At 42.4% G+C, this 24,554-nt stretch overlaps 1 protein-coding gene across 2 annotated transcripts in view; it reads right to left on the bottom strand.

The window, feature by feature from the left end:
• Positions 1-744: 744 nt before the first annotated feature.
• The window catches only part of SLC30A10 (solute carrier family 30 member 10), a 43,155-nt gene continuing 19,345 nt past the window's right edge, over positions 745-24,554 (bottom strand). Inside the window, exons 1-4 of one of the 2 annotated variants that reach the window (XM_032289266.1) lie at positions 14,337-16,089; positions 13,649-13,726; positions 4,956-5,195; positions 745-2,410 (exon numbers count right to left, since the gene is read on the bottom strand). In XM_032289266.1, coding sequence (XP_032145157.1) covers positions 1,911-2,410; positions 4,956-5,195; positions 13,649-13,726; positions 14,337-15,531 — 2,013 coding nt within the window. In that variant the 5' untranslated portion in view covers positions 15,532-16,089 and the 3' untranslated portion in view covers positions 745-1,910. Of the gene's footprint in view, positions 2,411-4,955; positions 5,196-13,648; positions 13,727-14,336; positions 16,090-24,554 lie in introns of those variants that run through there. The other variant, XM_032289267.1, reaches the window with a different exon arrangement.

The raw sequence follows: 24,554 nt of genomic DNA on the forward strand, positions 1-24,554 counted from the left end.
TCGATCTCTTGACCTCGTGATCCACCCGCCTCGGCCTCCCAAAGTGCTGGGATTACAGGCTTGAGCCACCGCGCCCGGCCCAGGCCACACTTTTAATACTAAAAAGATAAATGTCTTACTTATTAACCCCTTTGAGCTTATAAAGTGCATATAACCTAGCCCAATAAGCTCCTAGAAATAAAAACATTTTTAGGCATTTTTCTATTTACGTAATTCACAGCCAGTTTAAACTCAGATAATACATTTTCAAGGAATAAAGAATTTCCTGGCCAGGTGCAGTGGCTCATGCCTGTTCTCCCAGGGCTTTGGGAGACCGAGACAGGAGAATCACTTGAGGCTAGGCGTTCAAGGCCAGCCTGGGCAACATAGTGAGACCCTGTTTCTACAAAAATATTCTATCCTACTGATCATAGCTGTTTATTTATTTCAGCCTTCAAATTTAGGACTAAGATAAATTGTTTAAATACGATGTTTGTTCTGAAAAATCATGGATGCTGTCTTCATTATCAACCCAGCACCTCTGATAAATCCTGTGCAGATTCTAAACAGGACTTTATACACTAAGAGATGGTGATTTTCAGACAATCTTGCAATCTACTGAAGACAATACTAGTTGTCTAGTGAGGCACCTCCCATTTTCTCATACCTGTGAGACTTCCGATTTAAATACTGATATCTGAACAATGTGTTAAATATATGACCGATGCTTCTCTACTACCGGTATAGTTTGGTTATGGGTCTGAATCCAATTATAAAAATTTTATTTGAACTTGGTAATATGGATCAGAGACATAAAAGAAAATTTTAAGTTCCTCAAAAGCACATTAAAGGCAGCAAGTAAGCTAATTCTCACTTCTCCTTTGGACATCAACTTTTCCATTGAGTCACTAGTTGACAACTATAATAAATACTTTAAAATATGTCTGATTAAGGAGAAGGCAGTCTAGCTTATTTATTTGACAAGAATTAATACTCAATGTTATGCATTCTGCTATCCCAGGAATACTCTTTTCTGGTAAATGCTGCATAGATCAATGAGATCATATGAAAGAAAAGTCAAAGGAAATTTGGAAAAATAAGTAAATCATTATGAAAGCACTAAATGAAAACAGCCCCAACTGTGCTGACTCTGAAAGACAGCATATGAGTATCTGTATCATACTTGAGGAAGCTGAAATAGCCCCTCACTTCCACGTGAAGATGTATTATATATTTAAACATTTGAAACATCCTATAGCTGCAGTTCAGTTCACAGCAGAAAGTAAACACTAGTTTTCTCTCACCTCACAAAATGTAGAGATGGACCAAAAAAACCCTACTAACCTTTACCTCCTACAGAATGTTCTGAGAATATTTTCTACCTTAAGAATTATTCATTTTATATTTATTCAAAAATGAATCAAAGGAAAAAGATATTTCTTTAGTGCCAGAAATACCTAACTTGCCTCTTTTATGATCATTAAGGGGAATGGGGAAAATACAGCTATTGTGGTCCTTTAATTTTTTCAATGTATTCAAGCTATGATCTCACCTGAGCATCAGCTAGAAGTTCTAATCAGTTTAGAAACAAGAACTCCTTTGAACACTGTATCCGCAGTTACTGAGTCCCAGGCCCAGTCTTGAATATCCCTGATATATACACTAGTGCAGTCTGCTTTAGAAAAACGCATGTTCAAGCTGAAACAGTCAAAGAGCAGCATGAGATGCCCAGGGGAATAGAAAGGGGTTACCAGTTACATAAAATTCACAGACATGTTTAACTAAAATTCCAAACAGCCAACCCCTAGTGAACACAGAGCATGCACACTGCAAGTCTGGTCTGAGCCTACAACCCACAAAGCTTTTCTTATGAGCCACGCTGGTGGTTCCAAAGTGCCTTGTCTATACAGTCTGATTATGTGGGTACCAGATTAAAAGTGCGTGCTGTTGACATGACATTGGTCCTCCTGAGTTTTGTTAAGAGTTTGTCTGTGGTCACTCAGACAGCTGTCCAAAGACACTTCAATAGCCACTTCCATTGTGTCTCTTCTACAGAGGCCGTCACTTCCGTATGTGTCTAGAGAGGGCCCGCCATTGTGCTCAGCACAGCCATTCACATGGGCCAGAGGCAGTGCCCCAGGGGGACAACACAGCTGCTTCGCACAGCCCTTGGAGACGCAGGGTGAGTTGCACAGCCACAGTGCGTCCTTCTGCTCCAGGGGTTCCTTCAAGTCCACATTTTCAAACTGGATGGTGACATTGTGGATTCCCGCACTGTGGAAGATTTCTCGAATTTTAGTGCTAGCATCTTGATATCCCCTGTCCTTAGGATACTTGATATGCAGGGTGGCAATAATCTTTCCACTTACAAGTTCCCAGATGTGTACTTCATGTACACTGCTAATTCCAGGCACAGCAGAGAGTTTACTCACTATAACAGAGAAGAGCAAACAAAAGCCGCATTTGAGACAAGGAACTACAGGAGGGATATGGTTCCTTTAAGTATTCTCACCAAAATGGCTGCATACTTATTAATAACAGCAGGAAGAACAAAATAGTTGTACCTCTGTGGGTACATTTGCCCTTAACCTTTCTTCACACTTCGTTAGCCCATACAAAGTCATTTAAGAAAAGAAGTCTAAAGACAAGAAAAAAGTCCCCAGGGTTGCTGAGTATACAAGGGAATGGACACTTGAACGAACTTCTCATAGTCATATATAGTGCAATGCTTTTTGTTTTTTTTAGATGAAGTCTTGCTCTGACCCCCAGGCTGGAGTGCAGTGGCATGGTCTCAGCTCACCACAACCTCCACCTCCCAGTTTCAAGCGATTCTCCTGCCTCAGCCTCCTGAGTAGCTGGGATTACAGGCACATGCCACCACACCTGGCTAAGTTTTGTATTTTAGGAGAGACGGGTTTTCACCATGTTGGTCAGGCTGGTCTCGAACTCCTGACCTTGTGATCTGCCCACCTCGGCCTCTCAAAGTGCTGGGATTACAGGTGTGAGCCACCGTGCCTGGTCTGCCTTTTCTTAAAAGGGATGATTTGGCAACATGGATAAAAAAAAAAAAAAAAAACCTTTACTAGCAATTCTACTACAAAGAGTTTAACCTAAAAGAAATAACCAAATATTTATGTACAAGAATGGTTTGGACAATGCTCTTTGTATTCATGAAAAAGATGGACCCAACAAGGAAATAGTTAAAACAATTATGTAATGGAATAGGATACAGTTGTTTAAAAGTAAGTTGCATATTTAAGGATATGAGAAAATGTACATAAGGTATTTTTAAGTGAAGAAGCAAATTGCTAAACTGTGTATATGGGGCCGGGCGCGGTGGCTCAAGCCTGTAATCCCAGCACTTTGGGAGGCCGAGGCGGGTGGATCACGAGGTCAAGAGATCGAGACCATCCTGGTCAACATGGTGAAACCCCGTCTCTACTAAAAATACAAAACATTAGCTGGGCATGGTGGCGCGTGCCTGTAATCCCAGCTACTCAGGAGGCTGAGGCAGGAGAATTGCCAGAACCCAGGAGGCGGAGGTTGCGGTGAGCCGAGATCGCACCATTGCACTCCAGCCTGGGTGACAAGAGTGAAACTCCGTCTCAAAAAAAAAAAAAAAAAAAAAAAAACTGTGTGTATGGCAGGATCTTTCTTTTTACACTGCATATAGAAAAATATTAACAATGGTAATTTCCACTGTCAAATTAAGAGAGATTTCTACTTTCTTATTTAGGCTCCTCTGTATTTTCTATACTTTCCAAAATGAATACGTATTTAGAGAGATGGTATTCAATACAGATTTGAGCAAAGGCTCTGCAGTCAGCTAGTCTGAATCCTAGTTTAGACATTTACTAACTGCATGATTTTAAACAATTACCTAACCTCTCTGTGCCTCAGTTTCCTTAACTGTGTAATAGAAATGATAATAGTGCCTTTCGTATTATTTTAAGGACGAAAATGCATTATTATACATAAAGCACTTAGAACACTTACCTTCCTAGCATGCAATAAATGCTATGAAAATAGCGCTATTGTTATTACTAAGCTGTGGGGTTTTTTGTTTTTGTAGAGACTGTCCTGTCTCCCAGGCTGGAGTACAGTGGCATGTTTATGGCTCACTGTCGCCTCACACTCCTGGGCTCCAGTGATCCTCTCATCTCAGACTACCGAGTAGCTGGGACCACAGCCACGCCCTATAACCTTTACTTTTCTATTTATTTATAAAACTGATATTTTTATTTTTGTAAAAATGAGGTCTCACTGTGTTGCCCACGCTGCTCTTGAACTCCTGGCCTCACGCAATCCTTCCACTTCAGCCTCCCAAAGTGGTGAGACTGCAAGCAACTAGCCCTCTATTTTTAAAAATAACTGTTTTTAAATGTATTACTTTATGAAAAACGTAGCCAGTATATATCACAAATTTCTTTGTATATGTTTATCTTATTCCCTCAATGGGGAAACGAACTAGCTCCTGGGAAGGCAAAGGCAATGCTCTATGTCTGTTCCTCTGTCTCCTTCCCTCTCCCATGCCTGCTCTGCCTGAAGCACTAGGCAGTGTTGTGAGAGACACAGGGACTTGCATGTCCACATTAACTAGAAAGCAGGGTCTAGAATATGAATGATTGTGCTTTTAGAATAAGGAGAATAAAATAGAGTACTTGGCAGAAATGGCCTTATTTGAATTAAAATAAATCTTTGACATGAAAGTAAATAGCCCAGAAATAGGTATTATCCAGGCACTGCATTCTTAAAAATTTACAGTTGAGTCAGAGAATCACAGTTGCAAAGGACCTTTGGTACTTGGAGCTGAGTCATCTTAATAGGCTATAAAACATATGATGGATGTCTCTACCGCCTGGTGATTTAAGATGTTTCAGAATACATGAAGCAGCACTGCTCTTAAATAATCTTCGTCCTTTGGCCTGATAACATTAAATTGAGCGTGGTTCTGGATCACAATTCAGTCTACTTACTCAGCTCTTCCATGTTGACTCCTTTGGGGACCATCTGCAGCAGAATGGCACCGGTCTCCTTGATGAGCGGGAAGGCAGATGACAAAATGATGATGACCATGAGGACAGTCAGGCTGGGATCAATGTAACACTGCCAGTTACACGGGTCCTCACTCCTCAGGGGAAGCACATAGAATATGATGGCTGTGATGACCACAACCACGGACCCCAGGGCATCTCCCATCACATGCAAAAGTACACCTGCCAGGAAGAAAGAAAGACTACTGCAGCACAGAGGCAAATCTGGAAGCCATGTGACACTCACTGACTTGGATTTCCAAGTATATGAATACCTGTTACCATTTGGGGTTTTCTGGTTTTGGTTTTGGTTAGAACAGTAGGATGAATCAAAATAATGGCAACTACTTCTTGGGAAACAAAACCCCAGGTCACCATCTCAGGATTCAGAGTACCTTGGAAGAGCAACAGCTTACATGGATTCCAGATTTGCCTCCGCCTGCAGGAAGAGTGACTGCGCCGTCTCACAGGGCCACACCACTACCACCCACCACCCATCAAAGGGCACCAAGCTAGAAAACAGAGGCTGTGCAAATGATTTCTTTTTCTTTATGACAAGTATCTGTGCTTTACATTGTTTTAAACATTTTTAAGGGGATTGTGAACAAGTTATATTAAAGAGTGTTTAAAAAAATTTGTCTCTTTTCTACCTTGATCCTCCTTCCTTTTTCCCTGTAAGCATTTACCTACTTTTTATTTAGCCTGTGGTCATTTAAACAGCATTTCGTTTAAGAGGTGCCCAAGAACAGGGACTCCAGAAACATTTTCATTGCAGAAAGAGCCATTTATAACAAAATAAAATTAAAATTCTACAGATAATACTAAAAATTGTAGGTGCCTTTAATTAGGGAATTGTTTCTAAAGATACTGACTATAATATAGAACCTATGCATTCCTCAGCAAAGATTTGAGTACCCAATTGTTAGGCAAGATTAAACTGGGATTAGTAAGTAAATTAGGTGAAAATTTGGTCGGAAAAATCATAAAACACAGAGTTTTGGGTTTTGGTTTTTGTGGGGTTGGTTTGTTTGTTTTTACAGAAAGCAACATTAGAATATTGCAATTCAAAGTATAGCTTGCAAACCAGCAGCATCAGCATCACCTAGGAACTTGTTAGGAATGCCGATTCTCAGGCCCCACCTCAGATCTGTAGAATCTGAACCTGCATTTTAAAAAGATGCCCAGGTGATTGGAATGCACACACACAAGTTTCCAAAGCACTGCTCTAGGAGAAAGCACGTATATTAAGAGGGGTCTGCTTTGTCTCTCTGTGTATTCCACAGACTTATGCAGCAGAATGAATAATAATCCAAATTACTAACAACTTACTCATGGCTAAGATTCACAACTCACAGCTAAGACAGTCTCATTTGGAAGGTGCTTTAATTGGGCTAATTCCTCCTCTTGGCAACACCTCCGCAATTCTAAATAACATCATAGAGAAAATGGCATTCTGTGAACACTAAATGTAATTTGAAGCAATTGACTCAAATTTTTCCCAAAAAATATAGGAATAAAAAGAATTCCCATATTTCCTTTTGGCTGAGTGTTTACTTATGAGATCCTGATTCAATATATACATTAACATTCCCATTTTCTAATGCTGTGCCTCTTTCTCATAACATCTGACACCCAAAGGAGCTTTTAACTTCCCAATCCCTGTACTGAACCACAGGAGGGAAACAAAATTTTCCCAAGAAATGTTCTATGTACTTTGTTCTTCTATAAGGAGTTAAAGATCCAAGCTTTAAATTTCTTCAGGACAGTACAAAACGTTACCATAAAAATATGAAAGCCTTTATATCTTTTGAGATAAGGGGAAAAAAAAGAGAAAAATATATATATATATGAAAGCCTAATATTTCCTGTGCACAAGTGATGTCATTTTTACTGCCTGACACAGTCTGTTATTCTGATTGTCTCATCCATGTTAGATCCATTTCCTCCGTAATAGCAATGCCATAATGCCGTAATAGCAATGTAGGCATTCAATAAAACAGGAGCTTCTGGTTGATCATCATAACTCCCATGACATACAGTAACTCTTGTCTTTAATAGTAACAACCATTGTTATTATTATGCTAACAAACACACATGCTCCAGGCATTGCTGTAAGCATGTTACATATATTTACACATTAAGTCCTCATTAGGACTGTAAGGTGAAAATAAGTAATGCAAAATCTAAGCCGTTGGAACTCTAAAGTATTTTGAGCCTTCAAGGAATGTGAATTACAGGGCCTGAGCTACGTGACAGGCAGCTGTAAGCTTTTGCATGTCTGAATTAAATCTTTTTCCTTACCTGCATTGCTCTGTAAAATGTTGTGAATGGCAAAGAGCCCCAGGGAAGACCCCCTTTTCACTTATTGTTGATTTTCATTCTCCCTCTTACCTTCTCATACATGACATCACGGCTATCACAGTCCTTTAATATGGAATGTTAAATACACTCTTTTAAGTTGGAAAGGAAATGAAAAACAGCTATAAAGAGAACAAGCCACATGGAAAATAAATTCTAACTAATTAATTTTTCTGACTTGTAAACCACTCTTGTATAGAAAATGTTACAACTCTGTTAAATTTCTTGTTCTTCTCCTTATATAAGCAAGAATTTAGCTTTTAACTTTGGAACCCTATCCCCATTTCTCTGGAATGATGAACCCTGGAATGGCCATTCCCAGGTTTTCACTTGAATAAACTCTTGAAAATTGGAATCAGACCCTTCTGAGTATTTCTGGTTGGCACTCTCTTCATTTTCCAAATGAGGAAACGGAGGCACAGAATACCTAAGTAACTTGTCCAAAATCACACAACTAAACAGTGTTAACTGGGATTATCAATCCGGGTAGCCGGTCCAGGGATCTACTGTGCATCCTGCCTCGTGTAAGTTCTAAACTCCAAATTCAGCATTTCCTTCTGAGAAATCCCACTATTAGTCCCCAAGAATTACATAAAAATAGTAACTTTCAAACTCATTTTTCCCATAATCCACAGTAAGAATTATGTTTTGCATCCTAGCATAGACATAGATACAAATTGAAACAAATGATTTGTGGGAAAGCAAAACTCCCCCTTATATATGATTTCCTACTATTACCTATTCTATTTCATTCTATTATAATTAATTTTCTACTAAACTAATTCTAGGGCCCAAATTGTCATGGCCTTCAGTCTGAAAAACTGTTTAAACCAGCATCTCACTCAGTTCCTGAGATTTCATAATGCAATGTATCTTCTCACCGCCCATGCAAAGAGGAAGAAGGCATGGTTATGATCATTAACTACAGTGCAGTGGCAAAATTCTGTGTGCATGTGTGTGTGTATGAGAGAAAGAGACCGAGAGAGAGAGAGAGAGAGAGAGAGAGAGAGAGAGAGAGAGGAGAGAGATGGGGTTTCCCTCTGTCACCCAGGCTGGAGTACAGTGGCATAATCATAGCTCACTCTAACTTCAAACTCCAGGGCTCAAATGATTCTCCCACCTCAGTCTCCCAAGTAGTTAGGACTACAGGTGTGTGCCACTGCACCAGCTAATTTTTTTACTTTTTAAAAAAAAATTTTAATTTTTTTACTTTTTTTTTTTTTTTTTAACAGGGACAGGGGTTTGCTCTTTTGCCCAGGCTGGTGTCAAGCTCCCAGCATCAAGTAATCCTCTTGCCTCAGCGTCTCAAAGTAGAAGATGCTGAAATAAAGACATTGATAACTTCCTTGGGGAGGAAAAGAGTCTCCTGTGATGAGAAATCTCAGGAAAGTCTTGTTGAGAGGTAGGTAATTTAGGCAGGACTCTGGAGAGGAGGCAGACTTCAACAGGCAACCAGAGGAGAAGGCATTGCAGACAGGAACACCTCGCAGGAGCCTCATGGGAAACTGCAGATGGAGACGTGCTTGTGGGGCAACATTTGGGCTGATCGCTAAATTTAGACTCACAGACCCTGACGCTGCTGCTATGAGCCATGGACCTTATTGAAGTCAACCTCTCTGAGGAGCAAGATTCTCATCTGTGAAATGGGGTAGTAATAGTAACTGCCTCACTTCCCTTAGAGGCTAGTTCTGAAGAGCATGTTTTAAAATGTCTGAAAACCCTCTGAGAATGACCTAGAGGTGGTGACGATGATAACAGGCACCATTAGTTGAGTGGGTCCTCTGTGCTGTTCTAACCACCCATGTGATCAGCACAACACGGTGATGTTGGTCTTATTATTTCCATTGTATAGATGAGGGGACTGAACCTCAAGGAGATTAAGTTCCTTGCCCCAGGTCACCTTGCTAGGAAAAGAGAGAGGCCGAACTCAAACCAGATCTGCCTGACCACGGGGTCTAAGTGCTTCTCACCTCTCTACAGTTGTACATTAAATGTTGGTGGGTATACAGAGAGAGAGTAAAGAGCTGGTGGTGGAGGTGAGGCCATGAAGGAGTGAAGGGAAGGGCAGAAACGTCTAGAAAGGAATATTGGCACCAAAACAGCAAGCTCTTGAATGTCAGCAGTGTGAGACTATATCCTGGATGAAGTAAAGGCTTTGATCAGACTCTGATGTGATCACATCTATGATTCAGAAAGATAAATCTGGCAGCATTACCTGAGACACACAAAGATCACCACCTAGCAGACAACTCAATCACCTGATTAGTCATAATGCTCTCAAGGTAGCTTTGCAAAGGCAGGAAACCTCTGTACTTGGCCCTCACTTGGCTGCCTTTAGATTAAAACGAAACCCCCCAAAAGCTGGCATGTAACATAAACTGGCAATTGGACACAAGTTGAAATTTGGTGTGTCCCAGAACTTAGGAAAGCCATCGGTGCTGTTGAATTTGTTGAATGACTAAATAGTGCATCTGTACTGGGCAAATGGTAATGAAAAGATGAGATGAAAAATCAAGAATTGCAAAGAAACATCTCATCAAAGGGGATTTCTTTTCAAGGGATGTCAAGATGGCTATTTGTCTATTATGTTTATACCAAACTTTAAAAAGCTAATTGTCTTTCTGACATATTGTTACATCTTTAATGTATCATGTTAGATCCTATTAAATAAAACTAACCACTACAAAGCACATTGATAAGAATTAAGAGGATTGTTTTTATCATACTTTACAGTAGAAGACAGAGTGTGTTGCTTAGAATTCATTTTCTGGGCAGGTACAGTGGCTCACACCTGTGATCCTAATAATTTGGGAGGCTGAGATGGGGGGATTACCTGAGGTCGGGAGTTCAACACCAGCCTGGCCAACATGGTGAAACCTCTTCTCTACCAAAAATACAAAAAATTAGCCAGGTACGGTGGCATATGCCTGTAATCCCAGCTTCTCTGCAGGCTGAAGCAGAAGAATCACTTAAACCTGGGAGGTGGAGGTTGCAGTGAGCCAAGATCATGCCACTGCCCTCCAGCCTGGGCTACAGAGCAAGACTTCATCACTCAAAAAAAAAAAAAAAAAAAAAAAAACCCAAAAAACTCATTTTCCTATTCCCATTGGAATAAGAGAAACAGTAAAGAAAATGAAGAAATCGTTTTTTTGTTTGCAGAGATCCCCATTTCCTCTGCAGATCTGGAGAGCGGGACATAGTCCTACTTTCTAAAGCAGTTGCTTAAATGTTAGAAATATAACCATTCAGTGACTGTGTACTAGAGAAGCAAGTCATCTCTCCCTGGAGTCTAGAGGCAATGTGTGATCATGGAAAGGGCCAGAAATGTGATGTAAGCATCCAGGATTCTAGCCTTGTCTTTTCTATGAGCTGGGGTGACTTGAGGGAGTCATTAAACTCTGTACCCTGCTTCCTCATCTGTGAAGTAAAAGTTTGAAGTCCATTTTCCCTAAGGTCTTTCCAAGTCTAGCATTCTATGATCTTTCCGTGAATTATGTCTCCAAGATAAGGACACAGCACCAAAGGGGAGGCCAGTCTCACACTTAGCGGGAAATATGGAAAGGCTCCGGTCAGCCACAGCACAGGTCCTCATCAAAAGCAGCAGGAATGATCTCAACTAACATGGAAGCACTGTGGGTTTGAGCCTCGCAATTCCACCCACTACCTGAACAACAATTGTATGCACTCAGTAAGATTGTGTGATTACCACGTTGACTCATTCATGAATGGTACCAGGGACAAAGTCTGTACTCAATCAAAACATCAGCCAGTTTTCCTATTATAAACCTAAACTCTATAGATTTCACTTATTTCAAAGCAATTCCAGAAGGTGAGTACTGTTATTATCCTCATTTTAAAGATGAGGGGATTGGAGGCTTAGAGGAGTTTAATAACTTGCCCAAAGTCACATGGTTCTTAAGCGGCAGAGCCATGATTCACACTCAGGCAGTTTAAGCCAAATCCCAGTCTTTCAGCCACTGCACCATTCATATCTATCAGAAGCTAGAGATGCACTGGTGTCAGTACAGCTAGTGCTCGACTTACGACCACGATTGGTTCCGACAGACCAGTCGTAACACAATTTGGTCGTAAGTTGAGTAGGCTATATGCACGCGGAGATGGTAGTGCTGCCGGAAGCTGGTACCGCACTGTTGTACGCCCAGCTGGGCAACGTTTGCGCTGCCAGACGCGGAGCAGTCGCGGCTAGCGATTGTGGTCGTAAAGTCGAATGGTCGTAAGTTGCATAGGTCGTAAGTCGATCAATACCTGTACCTGAAAACCAAGGGCCCAGCCAGGTACAGCAAGGCATTCTACTACTGACGTTTTTCTACCAAGAAACTTCAATAGCTTTGGACTAAAATTTGTCAAGATCATACAAGTTTCTCAAACAAGATCACCATATCTATGAGGACCTACTCTTCATTCTTCTTTGTTTCATTCCACCTACGTATTCTTTTTCTCAACATTGTAATGTAAGGATGAGGATACTTGGCTGGGTGCAGTGGCTCAGGCCTGTAATCCCAGTGCTATGGGAGGCCAAGGTAGGCAGATTGCCTGAGGTCAGGAGTTCAAGACCAGCCTGGCCAACATGGTGAAATCTCGTTTCTGCTAAAAATACAAAAATCATCCAGGCGTGGTGGTGCACACCTCTAATCCCATCTACTCAGGAGACTGAGGCATGAGAATCACTTGAACCTGGAAGGTGGAGGTTGCAGTGAGCAGAGATTGCACCACTGTACTACAGCCTGGGAGACAGAGCGGGACTCCATCTCAAAGAAGAAGAAAAAAAGAATGAGGATATGTAACAGAACATGTTTGGAAAAGTTAAAGTCTCTGATGGTGAACTCCACCTTAAAACTTATGCGTATATGTATGTATATATATTGCTCCACTGAACTGCAACCTGGGAGACTGAGTGAGACTCTGTCTCAATTATATATATAACAGAGTCTCACTCAGTCTCCCAGGCTGCAGTGCAGTGGCATGATCTCAGCTCACTGCAACCTCCGCCTCCCGGGTTCAAGCAATTCTCCTGCCTCAGCCTCCCTAGGATCTGGGATTACAGGACCCCCCCAGTCACACCTGGCTAGTTTTTGTCTTCTTAGTAGAGATGGGGTTTCGCCAGGCTGGTCTTGAACTCCTGACCTCAGGTGACCCACCCACCTCAGCCTCCCAAAGTGCTAGGATTATAGGTGTGAGCCACCAAGCCTGGCCCCAATGTATATATTTTTAAATTGAACCATATAAAAGAAGATAAATGATGATGATTTTTTATTACAGATTTTCTTTTAAAAGCTTACTACTAAGCTCTTTTGGAGAGCAAATTTCCCTGTTGCATTTAAATTTGGTTAATTCAGAAATTTTTAGGGCTCATACGTTATTGTTGTTATCTTCTGGATTTTCCCTATTGGTTCATTCTGAAAATTACTTTTTAAAACAGATGTGAGACACTCAAAGTGAAAATATCTCCTGAATTATTAATTGTTCATTATATTATTTCCATCTAAACCGCACTTACAGGCTTTCCCCAAACCACAGGAAAGTAGAGGGTTGCTTAATCCTTGTTGGAATTCTCAAAATCAAGATTGGGGATTAACCCCTTCTGGAATTACTCTGAAGCAAAATCTGCGCCAAAGAAGTTGGAAAGGAGAGATGTTGGATACAATGGTGTCCAGCGAGAAACACATCTCAAAAAGCCCTGGGCTGACCTTAGTCCAGTGCTTCTGACATTGACCGCATAATGAGAAGAATGCTAGTTAGGTGCCTGCCATGGGCCTCACCAGAACACTCCCTTTGGTCCTGGGAGTGGAGGTGTTAGTGAGCCAACAGTCCCTTCACAAAGGCAGATTTCTGGCAGAAATAATTGATGCAACAGGGTCATTCAACAATGCCAGATAGGGCACAACCTTGGATAGCAGCTCGCCTACTCTTTTCCTACCTTTATCAAAAGCACATTCAATTAAAATAGGCTTCATTATTTGTTAGCGATATCTATGGACTAGTAAAACCAAGTAAAGTAGTAAATAAGGTTGATATGTGCAGTTCTGGAGCAGGCAGTATTAGCATGGGTCTAAGTGGAGCTAAGATAAATCATTAGCAACCAGCTTCTCCCCAGGATCAATGCAGTGATTACAAAAGAGAGTCAGGTCATAGTCTATGCATGTAACTGGCCTACTTTCAAACACACCTTTACCTTATTAAAAGTCAAAGAGAAATTTACAGCACAGTCCATATGTGTCATAGAAACCGATTTCAAATAGGCCCAAAGTCAATCCTACCTCTGATATTCAGAGCTTCAGACTTTTTCTCTTTTTTCATCATCTCTTCTGGCTCATTCTGGGGGTTGAAGGAATCACCTGCATTCAAAGAAGAAACCTTGTGTTGTGTATAAGTTCTACAAACAAAAAAAACCAATGGACTCAAAATAAAGTTTTGTTATTTCAAATTCCTACTAGCTTAAGGGAGACCCTTCCTCTGCACACACAGCTCAGAACAGTACATTTGGCCTTGAAATAGCCTTGTGATACACCTTTGGACTTCATTCAGACATCCTTTCAAGTTAAAACAAAAAGAGGGCAAATGGGAGCCCACCTGCAGCCCCCAAGCCCGTAACACCCAAAAGGACAAACAGGTGCGCAAGGAGAAAGGGCGAAAAACAAAATTCAGATACCAACGAATGAGCGGAGGAGGGGTTGGAGAGTGCCGCCTGTTGCCCAATAATGACTGATTTCAAAGAAAATCAATACTTTTATAGAGAGAATAGGGGAAGGGAAAAGAGACTAGGGCTACCCGAGGATCCAGGAGAAAAAAGAAAGGATAGAGAAAATTTTTAATAAAAAAAAAAAAAAAAAAAAAAAAAAAGCATGCCGAAGAAAAAGAGGGCGTGGGGTGAGAAGAAAGGGAAAGGGACCAGGTGGGAGGAGGAAGGAAGGGCCAAGCGGTCCAGAGGATGCAACCGAAAGGCACCTGCTACGTTTGAGAACACGGTCGCCCCCTTCTCCTGCTTTCTTTCCACCGAGGTCCCCCGAAGGGTTACGGCCGAGTCGAAGCCGGGGGCTGTCGGGGCCGATGCGCGCCGCGGGTCCTCCGGGCCCTGGGGTCCCCCGAAAGCACCGGGAGCGCAGTCCTCCGCCAGCTGCTGACGCTTCTGCAGGCGGCGACCGCGGCCCCGCCTGCAGCACGAGAACCAGGCGGCGCAGTCCTGGAAGATAAGCAGCCCCACCACGTTCACCAACAGCCCCAGGGCGCCGACGATGAGCACCAGCTCCGGGTCATCGATGCGCTCGGGCCGGGCCAGGCGCAGCACCGCCTCCACGAAGATGGTGAAGCAGAGCGCGGTGAGGAAGACGGCGTTGCTCAGCGCGCCCACCACCTCCGCGCGGGCGTAGCCGTAGGTGGCGTGGAAGCCCCCAGTGGGGCGCCGGGCGATGTAGCTGGCGCTCAGGCCCACGCACAGCGAGATCAGGTCGGAGAGCATGTTGAAGGAGTCGGAGAGCAGCGCGATGGAGTTGCCCAGGTAGCCGGAGACCAGCTCCGCCACGAAGAAGGCGACGGTGAGCACCAGCATGAAGAGCAGCCGGCACGTCTTGCCCGAGTAGCGGCCCATCTCGCCACTGGCCGCTGCCACCAGGCGCCGCCCCGGGAAGCACAGCCCGCCCCGAGCGCAGCCACAGGTGGGGGCGCCGCGCGGGTCCGCTAGGCCCGGTACCCGCCTCCTGGGCTGTCTCGCCGGCCCGGCCCCGCCGCTTTTTATAACGCGAGGCCAAGCCCAGCCAGTCCCCGCACGTCCAGAGTCTAAAGGAGTGGCGGCGGCAGTATCTGAACAGCCCGTGCGCCGCCTCCCGCGGCTCCTTTCCCCTCCCTCGCGGCCTGGGCCTGACTTGACAGGTGGCCACGAGCCGATGTCTCTGCTTCTGGGACAGGACTGTGCAGAGAGGGGCGCTGTGAAGGAGAGGGGGCGTGTCTGGATGTCAATCTTCACAGACCCCCTCCCCGCGCAAAGGTGGGATTCCCCAGACACCCTCGTCTGCGGGCCCTCCGGGTCGCCAGCGTCCTGCTGACTCATTGATAAGGGCCTTGGCTGCTGTGGGGTGTGTTCGCTGCGGTGGACGTGGACACCTTCGAGTACGTGCCCAAAGGCACCTTGCAGGGCAGATTCCATATTAACCAGGTGCAAGGTCCCGAAGCACAGGTTTGGGGCAACGCTGCCCTTGAAGATGCTTCCTGCTTTTCATTTCGTGATTCATTTCATCCCTCATTCAGCCCTCCAGCTTCATTCCCCTAACCTCGGGATAAAGCTATTTAATCCTCTCTTGTTCCTCACACCCATCATAAAGGGTGCAAGATGATTCCTATCACCCCCTCATGGCACAGGAGCGTCCCTTCAGGATCTTCGCTGTCAAGGCCTCCTTCCTTGAGTGAATCGCAGGCAGCCCTCAGGAGAGCATAGACCCCACTTCTGCAAGCATGCGCTCCCACCCAGCACTGAAGGCTGCTCTACCCTGTGATACACACAAGTCCCTTGGCCACTAAAGAAGCCAGGGCTGACCTCCTCTGTGTACTTGTCTCATTCTCCATTGAAGAAAATATTCTACTCAGCCCCAGGTGTCCCTGACAGCATGACCTGATAGTACATGAAGGTTTATTCCAAATAACGATTTTTTTTTTTTTTTTTTGAGACAGAGTCTCTCTTGTTGCCCAGGCTGGAGTGCAGTGGCACGATCTCAGCTCACTGCAACCTCCGCCTCCTGGGTTCAAGTGATTCTCCTGCCTCAGCCTCCAGAGTAGCTGGGAATACGGGCATCTGCCACCATGCCCAGGTAATTTTTTGTATTTTTAGTAGAGACAGGGTTTCACCATGTTGGCGAGGCTGGTCTCGAACTCCTTGACCTCAAATGATCTGCCCAACTCAGCCTCCCAAAGCGCTGGGATTACAAGTGTGAGCCATCGTGCCTGGCCAAGGCTCTTCTATTGACAACAGGCTGTATTCCAAATAAAAGTTATCCAGAAGGGAACTGCCTCCAGGACTCTGGAAGAGGCTGAGGAAGGGACCCTTGAGGAAGGGTGTCTGCTGCTGGTCTCTTCCAGCAGTGGAGGTTTGGGAGGTCTGGCTCCTAGGTTTCTTTGTTGGTTTCTTTTGTTATCTCATTATCTCATCCCACAGAGGATTTGAAGGTGAAGTCTGGTCATCTCTATTCTCCCTCCCCATCCCCAATCCCTGAACTTTAACCATTCCTGAAAAATACACACGTAGTTTTGGCTTGGAAATGAATAAAAATGTTTAATCAAAAAACAAAACAAAAACCATACACAGGCCAGGCATGGTGGCTTACACCTGTAATCTCAACACTTTGGAAGATCACTTGAACCCAGGAGTTTGAAATCAGCCTGGGCAACATAGGGAAACCCCATAGCTATACAAAAAAAAAAAAAAGCCAGGCGTGTGTGCCTACGGTCCCAGTTATTCAGGAGGCTAAAGTGGGAGGATTGCTTTAGCCCAAGAAGTCAAGGCTGCAGTGAGCTGTGATGGTGCCACTGCACTCCAGCCTAGGTGACATAGCAAGGCCCTGTCTCCACCTCCCCCACCACAGAACCCATGAGCAGAACATCCTAACCTCTAGCCCTGTTCATTGTCCTTAGCCTTGTAAAAGATAACCTTGTCTTTCAGTATCATCCGAGGCCCGTAAAGCATCCTTAATCCACGGGTCTCACCTTACACCAGATAAGCCTCCAAACTCAGAGGGGTTATTAAACATTCCCATCTCCAGGAAAATATCTGTATCCCGAGAACTAGAGAAAATTGATCATTGGGAATATTCTCTAAAAATTAATATAACAGTCCAGGTGTGGTGGCTCATGCCTGTAATCCCAGCACTTTGGGAGGCCAAGGCAGGCGGATCACCTGAGGTCAGGAGTTTGAGTCCAGCCTGACCAACATAGCAAAACCCCATCCCTACTTTAAAAAATACAAAATTAGCTGGGCTTGGTGGCACATGCCTGTAATCCAAGCTACTCGGGAGGCTGAGGCAGGAGAATGGCTTGAACCTGGGAGGTAGAGGTTGCCATGAGCCAAGATCACACCATTGCACTCTAACCTGGGCAACAAGAGCAAACTCCATCTGAAAAAAAAAATTAATATAAAAATAATTAATAATGTAGAATAAGTAAGAAGATACAGACTACAGAATTTTTCACTAGTGTAAAATGGGAATAATAATAGTATAGGGAAGATTAAATGAGTTAATATGTGTAAAATGCTTAAAACAGTGCCTGGTACACAGTAAGCACTCAATAAATGTTCTATTATTGTTATCAATAGTTTTAGTACTACAGCACGTGTGATGGAATTACTATTGAACAAAAGATGACACACTCTAATTCACAAAAGAGATTTATCAGAGTACTGTACCCGTTTCAGTTTCTGGCTTAGACTGTCTTCGAACCATAAAGCCTCTGAAACATTTAACATGACAACAAGCAAAACAGCCAAAATCAGTGAGCGAAGCCTTGTGGAACTAAACTTGACAAACTAAAGCATTCCTTGCTAATTGGATTTCTTTGTCATTCACCACTGAAAGAAAAACCCGAAATCAGCAGAAATGTATCGCTGGAGCAGATTGCCTAATTATTTTCCTAACCAAGGGCAGATAAGCATTGTGTCACTGCCCCAGGGGTGCAGTGGAGAGAACCAGAAAGCCAGTGGCTGAGGAAGCAGGAGGAGCTGGAAGTGGTGGAGGCAGCCTGCCTGCGGGCCCCATTCCTGACTTAAAGAAACGGTAAGTGTTGCCAGATTGTGTCAACAAAAGGCACTGTAGAAAAATGTTTGTACTAAAACGACACACACACACACACACACACACACACACACACACACACACACACAGAGTATATATAATGTAAGTTCATTGATAAAAATGTAGGCTGCATTTTATTTTTATTTTTTTTAAAGACGGAGTCTCACTCTCTCACCCAGGCTGGAGGGCAGTGACCCAATCTCAGCTCACCACAACCTCTGCCCCAGGGGTTCAAGTGATTCTCCTGCCTCAGCCTCCTGAGTAGCTGGAACTACAGGTGTGCACCACCACACCTGGCTAATTTTTACACTTTTAGTAGAGACAAGGTTTCACCACATTGGCCAGGCTGGTCTTGAACTCCTGGTCTCAAGAGATCTGCCCGCCTTGGCCTCCCAAAGTGCTGAGATTACAAGCGTGAGCCACCACACCTGGCCAGCATTTTATACTTAACAGCAAATTGTGAGGCTTCAATAGCTTTTGTTTGTTGATCTCTTACTCTGCCCAGCCCTGTGCTGAGGGTTTCATAAGCATCATCTCATTTCATCAGCCCCATAAAATAAGTACTATTTTATAGGACAGAATCTGAAGTTCAGAGATTTTGTATAACTTACCCAAGATCACACAAGCTGAAAATGATTAATAGACTTGAGATATGAACTAGGAATCAAACTCTAGAGCTTACACCCTTTGCTTCCAGATTATACTAACTCAATCATTTTAATGCATCTCTCTCTCTCTCTCTCTCTCTCTTTCTTTCTCTCTCTCTCTCTCTCTCTCTTTCTTTCTCTCTTTCTTTCTTTCCGTCACCCAGGCTGGAGTGAAGTAGCATGAGCATGATCTTGGACCACCTCCCAGATTCAAGCAATTCTCCAGCCTCAGCCTTCTGAATAGCTGGGATTACAGGTGCCCACCACCACACCCAGCTAATTTTTGTATTTTTAGTAGAGATGAAGTTTCACCTTGTTGGCCAGGCTGGTCTCCAACTCCTGACCTCAAGTAATCCACCCACCTCGGCCTCCCAAAGTGTTGGGATTACAGGTGTGAGCCACCGCGCCCAGCCTTTAATGCTTCTTTTGTTCTATACAAATGAAATGGTTTTTCAAAATTCTCTTTGCATTGTTGCAAAATTTGACATACTGCAATTCATAAATTCAGAGATTATGACATTACAAATTATTTTTATACTGATATTTGACCAGAAATTAACAATTATTTTTTTAGAAACTGAAAAAGCATCTGTTTTTCTTTTTAGTTCTACTTGACAAGAGATGACATTGCCTTTAGGGAGGAGAAGGGACATCTTTCCAAAGCAGCAAATTCTTATTGTGGATGAAGTCGGTTCTTCATTGGTGAGTTTATATAACATGTACATCTATAACACTTTGCTTGTACAAAGGTAATTTTTGTACTCTGAAAGTATGCATATTGACACTCCAAGTTTTTTGGAATACAATAAATTTAAGATATTCTTGACTCGAGTAGCCATTCTTTTTTTTTTTTAATGATAGAGGCATGAGATGTGCAAAAGATTAAAAATGAGGTAGCCATCAACACTAATTCGAATGGGCTATATTCATAAGGGAGAAGAAATAGCAGCGCTGTGATTTGCAGCCCACCTAGAAGGAAGCAGCTCTAATATGAATACAAAGCTGTGTCCATCAGCTTGCAGTGTCTTCACCCAAAGACCACCTCCATGGTTTCTTCAAAATGCCACTTGTTCTTGCAATGAAAGAGTATGTCTCCTAATAACAACAGCCCAGGAAGTGGTAGGAGCACGAGCGTAATATCACAGGATACCACCTACTTAGTGAGAAGATACCAGACTCTAAATAATTTTAATTTTGCACTCACTTTGAGAAAATGTAAAAGGCAGAGTAGCGCAGCAGTTAATAATCTGAGTCAGATTTGGAACTAAATCTGGGCTCTGCTTCTCAGTTGCTACCGCTCTTGTAACCTGGGGCACGTTCTGTACTAAACCGTCTCTTTCCTCACCTGTGAAATAGGGATACTGTTAGTATCTACCTCATGGGGTTGTAATGAGACTTCAGTAGAAAAAGATATGTAAATTGCTTAGGATAGTGCCAGGTTCATAAGAAAGGCTCAGTGAATGTTAACAAGAAATAACCATCACCTGGAATTTTGAATCCAAGTTGAGAGAGAGAGGAGAATATTCTTCTTCACCAAAGGATTCACTAAGGATTACTCTTAGAGAAGATAAACGTTTCAGGATTTGTTTACAGCTCCATCTTAGGAGCAGTGAAATTTATGGAGACATAAGATAAAACATGTTTAAGTTTCTGCAATTAGCAGAGAAGTATAGGCCAGGCACGGTGGCTCACAGTTCTAATCCCAGCACTTTGCAGGGCTGAGGCGAACGGATCACCTGAGGTCAGGTTCGAGACCAACTGGCCAACATGGTGAAATCCTGTCTCTACTAAAAATATTAAAAAAAATTAAAAATTAGACAAGAGTGGTTGTGGATGCCTGTAATCCCATGTCTCCCCCTGCTCCTTTCCAGCACCCTTCAAATTGCAATAGGAGAGGAAGCAGAAAGAGCTGAGAGGCAGTGATAATCTCTAATAGAATTCAAGTCTCAGGTTCCAACTTGATTATGTGAGCCAGTAAATTTTCTCTCTTTTCTTAAGCAAGTGTACGCTGGGCTTTTTATCAGTTGCAACCCAACACTTCTGGCCACTAGTTGGTCAAGAACCTATTTTTATTATAAAGTGCTAAGAATGGTTTTCTCCTCTTCTCCACATTCAAGACTCATGAGAAATATAAATTTAATCCTTAAAAAATAATAAAAAGGACTTTCCCTTACTTTGATTCCTCCCCAAGGCTGGAGGACCTATTCCTGCTCCATTTCCCTGATCTCCTCCAGAGAAAAAAAACTCTTGAAAAAGTTTGCATAGTCTTTACTTTCTTGAATTGCATCCTTTTGTACCCACTCCAATCCCACTGCCATCTTCACCGTACCACTGACTTTTTCAATATTACCTATGACCTTTTGATTCCCAAATCCACTGGTTTTCCATCCTCATTTGGATAGAATTCTTAGCGATAACCGTTACTGAGGACCTTGCTTTCCTTCTTCAATTACCCACCTCATTTGACTTTTGAATGCCGCACCCTCCTGGTTCTCCTTATATTTCACTGACAGTTTCTCCTCCTTCTCTTCTAAATCATTAGATGTTGGAGCATCCCGTGACTTACTCCTGGGTCTACTACTCCTATCTATCTATGCTTAGAGTCCCAAGGCTTCAGATCTACATTCGGATTGATTTTCAAATATATACCTCCAGTCTGGGTTTCATCAAACTCAATTCAGTGCCTACTGTACATCTCCATCTGGATAGCTAGTAGTCATTACAGACACATCTCCTTGTCTTGCCAGTCACAGTAAATGACACCAGCATCAACCCCGATGATCAAGTCAAAAGCCAGAGATAATCCTTAATACCTGCCTTTCCCTCATTCCCCAACTCATACCATCAACAAATCCGGTTCACTCACCTTCTGAAATATATCAGAATTCATCTCACTGCCTCAAAAAGACTCCATGATCTGTTGCCAGAATTATTGCAAGAATCTTTTCCCCATTTTTCATCTACTACATTCTTCACACAGCAATCAGAGTGACCATCCTTAAAATGTAACTGTTCATGCAACTCCTAGGCTTAAATGCTCTCCTGTTACTTCAAATAAACCCCAGATCTCTGACCCTGGTATGCCACAGATGACTCACTGCCTACCCCCACATCCATGTTCCCTTCTCTTTCATTAACTGAACCCTGATGCTAAGTTTAGCACATTGCTGAGCCCTCTCCTCACTTGTTTTTTGCTGCTTAGCTAAAGACTACAGTTTCTGAAATCCTAGTCTCTGATAAAACAGATTTTAAACTAACAAAGCTCAAAAGAGACAAAGAAGGGCATTACATAATGGTAAAAGGAGCAATGCAACAAGAAGAACTAACTATCCTAAATATATATGCACCCAATACAGAAGCACGTAGATATATAAAGCAAGTTCTTAATGACCTACCAAGAGACTTAGACTCCCACGCAATAATAGTGGGAGACTTTAACACCCCACTGTCAACATTAGACAGATCGAGACAAAAAATTGAGGCTATCCAAGACTTGAACTCAGATCTGGAAGAACCCTCCACCCCAAATCCACAGAATATACATTCTTCTCAGCACCACATTGCACTAACTCTAAAATTGACTACATAATTGGAAGTATATCACTCCTCAACAAATGCAAAGGAATGAAAATCATAACAGTCTCTCAGACAACAGTGCAATCAAATTAGAACTCAGGATTAAGAAATTCACTCAAAATCACACCCACATGGAAACTGAACAACCTGCTCCTGAATGTCAACTGGATAAACAATGAAATAAAGGCAGAAATAAAGATGTTCTTCAAAACCAATGAGAATGAAGACACAACATACCAGAATCTCTGGGACACATTTAAAGCAGTGTCTAGAGGGAAATTTATAGTACTAAATGCTCACAAAAGAAGCAAGGAAAGATCTAAAATATACACCCTAACATCACGATTAAAAAAACTAGAGGCGCAAGATCAAACAAATTCAAAAGCTAGCAGAAGACAAGAAATAAGTAAGATCAAGCAGAACTGAAGGAGACAGAGACACACACAAAAAAAAACCTTCAAAAAATTAATAAATCCAGGAGCTGGTTTTTTGAAAAGATCAACAAAATAGATAGACCGATAGCCAGCTAATAAAAAAGAAAAGAGAGAAGAATCAAATAGATGCAATAAAAAATGATAAAGGGGATATCACCACCAATCCCACAGAAATACAAACTACCATCAGAGATTACTACAAATACCTCTATGCAAATAAACCAGTAAATCTAGAAGAAATAGAAAAATTCCTAGACACTTACACCCTCCCAAGACTAAACCAGGAAGAAGTTGAAACCCTCAATTGACCAATAACAAGGTCTGAAATTGAGGCAGCAATTAATGGCCTACCAACCAAAAAAAGTCCAGGACCAAATGGGTTCACAGCCGAATTCTACTAAAGGTACAAAGAAGAGCTGGTACCATTCCTTCTGAAACGATTCCAAACAATACAAAAACAGAGGATGCTCCCTAACTCATTTTATGAGACCAACATCATCCTCATACTGAAACCTGGCAGAGACACAACTGAAAACGAAGATTTCAGGCCAATATCCATGATGAACATTGATGCAAAAATCCTCAATAAAATGCTGGCAAACCAAATCCAGCAGCATATCAAAAAGCTTATCCATCACGATCAAGTCGGCTTCATCCCTGGGAAGCAAGGCTGGTTCAACATATGTAAATCTATAAACGCAATCCATCACATAAACAGAACCAAAGACAAAATCTACATGATCATCTCAATAGATGCAGAGAAGTTGTTCAACAAAATTCAACACCCCTTCATGCTAAAAACGCTCAATAAACTAGGTATCGATGGCACTTATCTCAAAAGAATAAGAGCTATGTATGATAAACCTATAGCCAATATCATACTGAATGGGCAAAAACTGGAAGCATTCCCTCTGAAAACTGGCACTAGACAAGGATGCCCTCTCTTACCACTTCTATTCAACCTAGTAATTGGGAGTTCTGGCCAGGGCAATCAGGCAAGAAAAAGAAATAAAGGGTATTCATTTAGGAAAAGAGGAAGTCAAATTGTCTCTATTTGCAGATGACATGATTATATATTTGGAAGACCCCATTGTCTTAGACCAAAATCTCCTTAAGCTGATAAGCAACTTCAGCAAAGTCTCAGGATACAAAATCAATGTGCAAAAATCACAAGCATTCCTATACACCAATAACAGACAAACAGAGAGCCAACTCATGAGTGAATGCCGATTCACAATTGCTACAAAGAGAATAAAGAGCTTCTGCACAACAAAAGAAACTATCATTAGAGTGATCTGGTAACCAACAGAATGGGAAAAATTTTTTTTGCAATCTACCTATCTGACAAAGGGCTAATATCCAGAATCTACAAATAACTTACACAAATTTACAAGAAAAAAAAACAACGCCATCAAAAAGTGGGTAAAGGATAGAAACAAACACTTTTCAAAAGAAGACATTTATGCAGCCAACAAATATATGAAAAAAAGCTCATCATCACTGGTCTTTAGAGAAATGCAAATCAAAACCATATTGACATACCATCTCACACCAGTTAGAATAGCGATCATTAAAAAATCAGGAGACAACAGATGCTGGAGATGATGTGGAGAAATAGGAATGCTTTTACACTGTTGGTGGGAGTGTAAATTAGTTCAACCATTGTGGAAGACAGTGTTGGGATTCCTCAAGGATCTACAAATAGAAATACCATTTGACCCAGCAATCCCATTA

The sequence above is a fragment of the Sapajus apella genome, unplaced genomic scaffold (assembly GCF_009761245.1).
Source record: "Sapajus apella isolate SASKATOON/1434 unplaced genomic scaffold, GSC_monkey_1.0 scaffold22, whole genome shotgun sequence".
Lineage (NCBI taxonomy): Eukaryota > Metazoa > Chordata > Mammalia > Primates > Cebidae > Sapajus > Sapajus apella.